The sequence below is a fragment of the Carcharodon carcharias genome, chromosome 28, assembly GCF_017639515.1.
Source record: "Carcharodon carcharias isolate sCarCar2 chromosome 28, sCarCar2.pri, whole genome shotgun sequence".
NCBI classification, from domain to species: Eukaryota; Metazoa; Chordata; class Chondrichthyes; order Lamniformes; family Lamnidae; genus Carcharodon; species Carcharodon carcharias.
The window spans coordinates 39,365,082-39,374,463 of NC_054494.1; the positions used below are offsets into that span (position 1 = coordinate 39,365,082).

The 9,382-nt window shown below is 43.0% G+C and overlaps 1 protein-coding gene across 7 annotated transcripts in view; it reads right to left on the bottom strand.

The window, feature by feature from the left end:
- camk2g2 (calcium/calmodulin-dependent protein kinase (CaM kinase) II gamma 2) overlaps positions 1-5,851 on the bottom strand; it is a 351,948-nt gene extending 346,097 nt beyond the window's left edge. The window contains exons 1-2 of one of the 7 annotated variants that reach the window (XM_041176368.1): positions 5,442-5,843; positions 5,135-5,229 (exon numbers count right to left, since the gene is read on the bottom strand). In XM_041176368.1, coding sequence (XP_041032302.1) covers positions 5,135-5,229; positions 5,442-5,506 — 160 coding nt within the window. In that variant the 5' untranslated portion in view covers positions 5,507-5,843. Of the gene's footprint in view, positions 1-5,134; positions 5,230-5,441 lie in introns of all 7 variants that reach the window. The other 6 variants (XM_041176369.1, XM_041176371.1, XM_041176367.1 and 3 more) reach the window with 6 other exon arrangements.
- Between the last annotated feature and the right edge of the window lie 3,531 nt (positions 5,852-9,382).

The following is a 9,382-nucleotide window of genomic DNA, read 5'->3' on the forward strand; positions in this document are numbered from 1 at the left end:
GGAATAGTTTGTGGTTTGTGGGTTAAAAACATTTGGAGCTACACCAGGAGTTAAACATGTAGAATTTTGTAGAAATATTTTAATACACCACATTGAACCCCAACTCTAAGCAGGTTACACATAAACTGCAAGATCCCTAGACTTCCTCAATGACTGGCCTTGCCACTTCAAAAAAAAAGTCTCATCTCAGAACAACAAAATTCTGTGAAAGAAAGCGAGCCAAAACAACAGCTTTCTCAGAGAGGTGACAAGTGCAGATCTTTTAGTTTGTTTAACGATAGGACCTTATCAATGGTTGTAAATGTATGGAATAACGGCTTTTACTCCTTTACAACTAAAGACAGTGTCCTCTCGACTGGTTGGGTAGCTGAACTGACTGGTCTGGTGCAGGACCATACAGCAGAGGAAAGTTAAAAACAAAAATACCTGGAAAAACTCAGCAGGTCTGGCAGAATCTGTGGAGAGGAACACAGTTAACGTTTCAAGTCCAAACGACCCTTCAACAGAACCATTCAGGAGAGGAAAGTTGTTGGTTCGATCCCTGGTCTGTGTTGGGGCTATTCTTAACCGAGCATGCTGGAACATAGAAGCAGGAGTAGGCCATTCCATCCCTTCAGCCCGCTCTGTCATTTAATTGGACTTTGTACCTAATCTGCTAATAACTCCATCTACATGCCTTGATGCCATATACCTCAGTACCCTCGTCTAACAAAAATCGAGCAATCTCACAGTTTTAAAATGTTCAGTCAACCCCTAGCCTCAAGTTTCTTTTTTTTTTTATAAAGGGGGTGGGGGTGGGGTGGGAAAGGGAAGAGAGTTTCTGATTTCCACTGCCATGTGTGTGAACAAGTGCTTCCTGATGTTAAAGTCACTGTTCACACAATGAGGAAAGAATGGATCTGAAGTCAGTCTTTTCCTTAATCCAAGTTTATTCCCAAGACCACAGAGTAAAGGCACAGATTCCTCTTGTTTCCCCCAACACCAGTGTGAACTTTTTTTTTTATGCACTTGCAATAATTTTCTAATCTTCTCCAACTGGTGACAGCTGCTTTCAATTACAAACTTAAAGCATGTATTCCATTACAGCATGATTCCAACACTAACACCTATCACCCCTGAATGGCCTGGCTCGAATTTTAAGAAAATACCCCCTTGTTCTGGACTCTCCCCTCCAATGCCCTCTGGATCAGACAGGAGTGAAAATAATAGTTTGAAGACGCTAGAGTGAAGATTGAAGAGAATAGTGTCACACTGGAACAAGTAGATATGTTTGTCTATGTAGGACAATGATAACAGAAGATGGGTAGATATGATGCTGAAATTAGAAGAAGGATAGAGATAGCCAGAAGTAATTTTGTGGAGATGAAAGATGTGTTATCAACAAGAAAACGAGGGGCGGAAACAGGAAAAAACTCAAAAGATGCTACATTCCCGTCTGCCCCAGAAACCTGGACAATAAATAATGATCTGTGGAAGAAAATAGAGGTCTTTGAAATGCGAATGCTAAGACATAGGCTAAAAATTCCAAAACGGGCCATAAGAAATGAAATTGCAAGGACAAAAAAACTCTAAAATGTCACTTCCAGAAAAGAAAGGTCAGTATTTCAGTCATTTGGTCAGAGCTGAAAAGCTGCAGAGATCTCTTCTAGAGGGCAAAGCGGAGGGCAGCAGAAAGAGGGGTTGACCTAGGCATAGTTGGATGACGGACTTCATGGAGCAGTTGCAGACAAGCTACAGTGGATGTGTGAGGATGGTGCAAGACAGACGAACGTGACAAACCATGACAGTAGGTCAGAGTAGCTACAAGTAGACAGTCAGAGAATAATAGGTCAGAGTTCTTGCTCAAGATTGCAATTTAATGACCTGCTACTAGAAAGCGCATGTGCAAGTTTATTCTCCTTGGTAACACTCCCATCAGTCAATTAACCTCCCAATGTTAATTGTGTATGCTCATGCAAATGATCACCTGGGGAGATTTTGATGCCGATGGAAGTATATTCCCACAAAACTCCACATCTACAGTTTGGAAGTGGGAGGTGGGAACACAAAGGCAAATGGGAGATATTCAGCCAAGCATCTCTAATTGTGAAACATTTGATTTCCAAAGAGAATACTGCAAATTTAAAATTAGTTTGGCATCATTTCTGGATGCCAGAAGGCAAGCGGTAGCATAGTATTCTAACTTAAAGGTGCAGGGGTGGGGGCAACACAGACATAGACCAAATTTGCTTTTTGCAAATCATGTCTTCAGTTACCTAATTTACAGAGTAGAATGGAAAAATGCAATGGCAACGACTGTAGCCCAGCCAGTCCCACTGATTGGTTAGAAGCATGTTGTACCCAGGAAAGGGAGAGAGAGAGAGAGAGAATGAATATAAACATGCAGCAGTATGACAGACTGGTGGCACAGTGTGTACTTGGGCACTGATGCACTGCAGCACAGAGCAAGAGATGCAGGTTCCCAAACACCGGGCTCTCAATCTCAAGTCAAACTGCCTCTTAAGTGAAGAGAACTGGCCTCACAGTCACCCCTGGGCTGCTTTTAGTATCCTGGTTATAACAAGTCATGCGTTACAAATGTAGCTCTGCAGTGGACAGGAGGAGTGGGACCAGAAGGGATGAGTAAGAGAAAAAAAAAAGGCATTCGGACAATGTGGGGAATTTTAAAGATTAACCATGGTATTGAATCTGTCCCCACATTTGGAATGCAAATTTACACCTTACCCTGAATTGGTATCAATCATTTGAAACGGAGGAGAGATTAACTCCAGATGCTGTAACATTATTGCCTTCATAATTTTTTTTATTCTTTCAAGAAACCCTATTAAAACAACAAAGAGGGGTGGTTCTTTCTAACACAGTCCTGCTGTGTGCATCTGTTGGAAAGGCTGCCAACAGCATTGCCCTGTAAAAAGCTCCAGTGTTGAGTAAGGAGAGTAGGAACAGCGTCTCCTACCGCTGCCTTGCAAAATTACCCCTTAAAACACACCACTTTGCAAAACTACAAACGTCAGGAAGTCAGTCACCAGCAGCAGCGTCCCCATGCACTGCCTGCAGTATTTCAACTGTTGTCTGCACTATGGATTTGACATTAACATAAGATTTGACAGAAGCGGGGGAGCGGGCGGGGGGGGGGGGGGGAGATGCGGGTGCGGGTTGGAAAGGAAGACAAGAACCCGCTTCAGGTCCAAAATAAAAATCAATGCAATCTTCTGAAACACTTTAAAATCTGTTGTTTTTTTTTCCTGAAGAGAAAGAGATGGGACAATTACCACCAAACTGCAAACGTGGCGCCCCAATAGATATTAGGAAGCCTGTGTGACATTTACAGCTTATGACAGTGTTGAATAAAATAGCAGGGAAGAACAGCTAAAAATAACCGCTGTGTCGCAGCCAGTGCGTGGTTTAGATATGGACAGTGTGATTCATCTCCTGGGCTGAGGGGAGGGAGGGGGGAACAGGAGAGGCAACCTTACACATCCTTTTATTTATTGCTTTGCGTTAGGACATTGCAACAGGAAGGGTTTTTTTTAAACCGCGCTCTCTCTCCCGCTTCTGTCTGGAAGATACAGTGATATATAATCCGATTACCCCTCCCCTCTATCCCTCCCTCCTTGAGCGGCTCTCACACCTGCATTGCGGCTGGAGTGACCCCCAAACAAGACTGCTGACCTCCCCCTTAACCCTACTTGGTGACTATCTGCTAAATCTCAACCAAGGGAGGAAGCAAACACAAAGCGAAGCCTTTCCCGGACCCCGTTTGAAACAGACAAGCCTTTTTTTGCCCCCAGTTCACAGCTCTCAGCCTCTTTCATATAATGTTTCTCGCCATCTCCGTCCAGGTCAGTTTCTTAAGACACACGGTTCAGTTTCAACACTCTGTGTTTAATCAAACTATGTCAAAATGCCTTTGAAATAACTTTAAAGAGGGCTCAGATTGTTGCTTTTAAGATGCAGTCTATTTAATGAATCTGCTTACATCAACACAAAACAGAACGTTTCGGTTGTGAAAAGGGGTTAAACTTTCACTATGCAGGGTTCCTCAAAAATATCAAGTACAAGCCATTTACACAAGGTATTGAGAAATTATGAGAGTCGCTAGAGTTTGTTGCGGCTGCTTCCTTGTATATTTCAGGTACAAACTGCACAAACTCCATTGAGATTTAGAAGGAAAATTCAAGCTGTAAATTTGACCTAAACATTTCCTCCGTTGTAAACCGCGGGTTTGAATTTGAACTTGGTGGGACGCGGGTTTCGTGTGTCTGGTAACTGATCCGTCTGGTAGTAATTATGTACTAGTTCCGGTCACCATGAATTCCCTGTGTGAATTATTTAAAAGGAGTTTTGTTCGTGCAGCCTCTCGTTTAGATTTGACGAGGGCACTTGCACCGTTCGGTTTGGCCCAGGCACCACGGTGCATACAAATAAAGTGTACTTTGGGACAGAATGAGCGCAGTACTGTCGCGGTGACAGGCGTTAACCACAGAAGTGGGGGGGTGGGGGGGTGTGCAGCTTCCTCCCCCCACCGCCGCGGGACTCTCGACACACACACACACGGGAGGCTGGTGCCCAGAATCCTGTATCTGTTATATACCATCAATGTACTGAAATCTCAAAGCAGAACATACCCTGCACCAAGAAGCTTTTATGTAAAGACAGCTCTTTCCTGCATAAAGTTTTACAACGCCTGTCAAGGTGCTAGATAAGCAGACTGACACTCATCGGAGGCAACCAAAGACTGATCACATTTGTGTTAATTAATGCCATTGTACACCGCTCTGAAAGGACAGACACAAAATGTACACGATATTCACCTTCAAATTAATACTATATTAGTAAATTATAAATGCTGGTCGGATATTCTTTATATATATATATATATATATATATGCCCTCTCGTAATCCTGCTCCCTTTCCCTGTCAAGTGCCCATCTGTGAGCATACTGTTCAATGCAAGTGAATCGAACAAGGGCTTGGGTGATGGGTGGATACAGAGAGATATTCTTCGGAGCCCCTTCCACCTTGTTAATGCTGACATCAAATCTTTCCGTTCGCAGCCGGTAAGCCTCGCTTAAGCCCTCTGCTCAGTGGGAGGCAAGCCCCCTCACCACAACCTGTCCAGTCAGTCACTCACCTCTGGCAGACAGTTTCTTGGTGTTAATAATCTTTGCAGCATATTCCTGCCCCGTGGATAATTTGACGCATCTGCGAACGACGGAGAAGGCACCCCTAAGGAAGGACAAGGGGGGAAAAAGAGAAAAGACAAACAAGGATTTTAGTCCAGAAACACACAAGGAGGAGGAGAGGGAGGGGGGGGGGTCAAAAAACAAGGAGGTGTGGGGAGGAGAGGAGGGAGGAAGGCAGACAACAGCTGGACTGGGGCAGTCGCTGCAAGGGCAGGGGGAGAGGGAGAAAGAGGGGTAAACTAGATGATAGCATACTTTCCTAGCTCTTCGTACAACTGGTACTCGTCGCTAAACCTGGTACACGTTGCGGTAGTGGCCATGTTGAAATGAAAATCCTCGAATTGGTTTGCATACACTCGCCTGTCAATTGTAGGGAGGGCAGACTGGGAGCCACTAACGCGAGATTACGAGACAGAGAGAGAGAGAGAGAGAGAGAGCTCCAAGCCGAGGACGTGAGCGGATCCCAACGCCAGCAATACAGCGGAACACTGCCTCACACAGTCCGCCTGCAAACTTTTTTAAGGGTGCATTTTCTTCCTAACCCCCCCAAAAAAATCTAAAATTTTGCACCCGTGTTATTGCAAGAAAAGTGAAATTATTTTATACAATGCATGTTTAGCGCCATAATTGTACTTAAAAAGTTACACTGCCCCTTGCTTTTTAACCCTCAAAACTGTCATAGCTAAGTTCTCTAAAATATATTGAAGTTGAACTGTGAAGCTTGCAACTGACACACACAAATCACGTGTTAAAAAGACATGACTTGGCAGTAATTTATTAGTCAGTGTTTGAGCAGGGCTGTGGAAAAAGGTGCCATTACCACTTATTTTGTGAGCTGAATTGGAAGCAACTAGCCACAGAAAGGGAAAACTTTATGGTTAACTCAGTTTCACAGTTGTCACTCGTCTTGGCATGGGATGGAGTGATACCTCGGAGTGTGCCAATTAATATTTGCAGGGGACCCCTCCCCAATCTCCGCCACCAAATAATAAGAAATGAAAATACAGTACTTAGGTACAATACAATCCTTACACTGTATGGGGAAATCAACTGGTCAGTTGTGATGTTACACACATGAAGAGCCTGAATCAAGTATAACCTTCAGGGAGAGCAAGGTTAGAGGACAGGAGGTGATTGGGCCAGGACGCACAAATGGAATTCAGTGCCCGTTTTAAAGTCCTTGACTGTAATTTTGACATTATGTGACAGATGGGCACTAATGAATTGGCAACCTCTTTTATATCGCTCCATTTAATTTAATGGAAATAAAAATCGCGAGAGATGTAAAAACGGGCTGCTGATTCATTAGACCCCATTCCATCGCACAATGTCAGAATTCCCCTACTCCCCCATATATATTGCCATTGCGTCCCCATTTATAATAGAAGTTGCCCATGTAAACCTGTCATGCTGTAATTACATCCTCCCGCCAGTTGTCAGGAAGTGCGCACAGAGGTATTATTTCTGCTAAATTACTGTGTAGGTTATACATGTTTAATAACGTTGATTACCTGAAACAGATCCATAATCTCATTGTGTTGTGATTAATTGTCACTTACTAATTGCTCCGAGTCAACAGGTTAGTTACCCCAGCATTCGTCATACTGCATATTTGTTTTGTATTATAGATTGCTAAATGTATATAGTCACATTTTATAGCAAAATATATAATACAAATTGTATATTGCTGAAGTTTCTTTTGGGGAAAGCTTCTGGTTTTGCACTCCTCAGGACAAATGCAAGAATGCCAAATTTCAAAATCACATCAATTTATACTACAGGGGAAAAAGGTGCTGATTGGTTGGCAAGTCAACTCTGATTGGCCAAGGTCTTGCCATAGAGAAAGTAATCGGGAACAATAGGCTCCCCAAGCTCCCGAATGTGCACAAGTGTTTTGGGTGGTGCATGTACAGCACAGTTTTTATTTTATAAGGTAGGGTGTTAGAATTAAATGGTTTAATAGATATTCTGCCTGCTTTACATTCTGTTTATATTGTCAATTGTAAACTGCCCCTAAAGGCATTCTGCTAGGTGAATTGTTCAACTGTCAGCCCTGGCTCAGTTGGTAACTCTTACCTGAGTCACATGGTTGTGGCTTCACATTTCGCTCCTGGGACTTGGGGGTGCAAAATCCAGGCTGTCACTGCAGTGCAGTACTTCGGGAGTGCTGTCTCAGATTTTTTTAGGAGGTGCAAATTGGTCCCTGGGATGAGGGGGTTGTCCTATGATGAAAGGCTGAGTACACCGGGCTTTTATTCTTGGGAGTTTATAAGAACGAGAGCCAATCTCATTAAAACCTACAAAATTCTGATGGGGTTTGATAGGGTAGTCGCTGAGAAATTGCTTTCACTGGTCAGGGAATCTAAAACACAGGGGGATGGTCTCAGGATAAGGGGCCAGTCATTTAGGACTGAGATGAGAGGACATGACTTCACTCAGAGGGTTGTGGATGCTCCATTGTTGAATACATTTAAAGCTGGGATAAACAGATTTTTGGTCTGTCAGGGAATTAAGGGATATGGGGTGCAGGCAGTAAAATGGAGTTGAAGCCCAAGATCAACCATGATCAACCGTTGAATGGCGGAGCAGGCTCAGTGGGCAGTGCGGTCTACTCCTGTTTCTATTTCTTATGTTCTTATAAATGCTCCCAAGGTACTATTTGGTGAGGAGCAGTGGAGTTTTCCCAGTGTTCCAGTCAACATTTATTCCTAATTTGACAAATGAAGCAAAAGACCCAGTCGTTATCACATTTCTGTTTGTGGACCTTGCTGTATAAAAATTGACCACCATGTTTCCCGCATTAAAACACAAACTACGCTGCAAAAATGCCTCACTGACTGTTGTGTTATGTGTCTGCATGTCACTGTAATGTACAAGTGCTTGGCAGAGCAAGGATTAATGTGGGACTGAAGAATAGCCCTGTGCATGGTATGATGTATAGAGTCACATGGTAATAGACTGAGAGAACAGTCTAGAAAGAACACTATGGAACCAACCTGCATGGAGATAACAGCACCGTGCATGACAGTAACCTGGAATCTGTAAGTTGTTAAGGGTTGACAATAAAGGGTTCATGTTTAAATATACAAGTCTTAAATTGAGACATTTAAAGAAACCTATATTAAAACATGGTTGGCAGTGGTGGGAGGTCCTAAAAGATATTGCATCTGAGATAGTACTATAATTCAACATGGTGATCCGCGAAAGGTGGCAGCTAAATGCATGAACCCAGAACAGCATTCCAAGATATGAAAAACTGAAAACAACTGAAGCCTACATAGAGAGATGCCCAATAAGAAGAAACTTGAAGAAAAATTTGAAGAAGCTTCACTTCAGAAATAGATGTGAGGAATCCACCAGAGTGAGTGGAAGTCCTTTGCAGAAAATTGCAAAAACCTGAGTGACCACAGTTCATGAGATAATGATGAAAAGTACAAAAAAAGTAGCTGTATTTTAAAATAGGTGGTGGTCCCATGGGCCCAGCATCCAGAAGGCAGCTGAAAGATGGCTGCAATTAAAACAAGTTTTAAAAGGCTGGCAGAGTTAAATAGGTAAACCTGCAGGGCACTGTAGCAAAAAACCTGCGGAGTTTAAAAGAAGAAATCACTGCAGAGTTGACAGCTTGCAACTTAAAATAAAAAGGCGCACAGCCACTGAAATCCTCAGAGCATGGGACATTCAAAGTGCAAAAGACCTGCTGAGTAAAAAAAAAACAAGAAAGAATTGCCTTGAAATCAATTTTCAGTGCCTAGAAAAGAAATACTGCAGTATTTTCTTTTTAAAAAAATTTTAGAACAAAACCTAAGCGCACGATCACCAAAGAGCCTGCCAAAGTCAAAAAAGCGCAGGAAAATGACAGACAGAGAAAACGGCAACTGCAGAGGCAGCCTGAGTGTAGAAATAATGGTGACTGCACTCACAGCCTTAAAGAGAACACAGTTTAAAGCTGTAACAAAAGAAAATGAAACAGTCATGGACAGAAAATTGAAAGAGACCTCAGAGACAGGGCAACTCCACTAAGGGCAACATAGGATCCCAGAGAGAGGGCAACTCCACTGAGGGCAACAAGAGACTCCAGAGAGAGCGCAAATCCCAATAAAGTGTAAATGGCAACAAAAGAGAGAGTGAGAGAGAGGGCAACAGAAGACCCCATAGCATGAGGTAACTCAAAAGAAGCAAAATGTGCATTAAGTAAA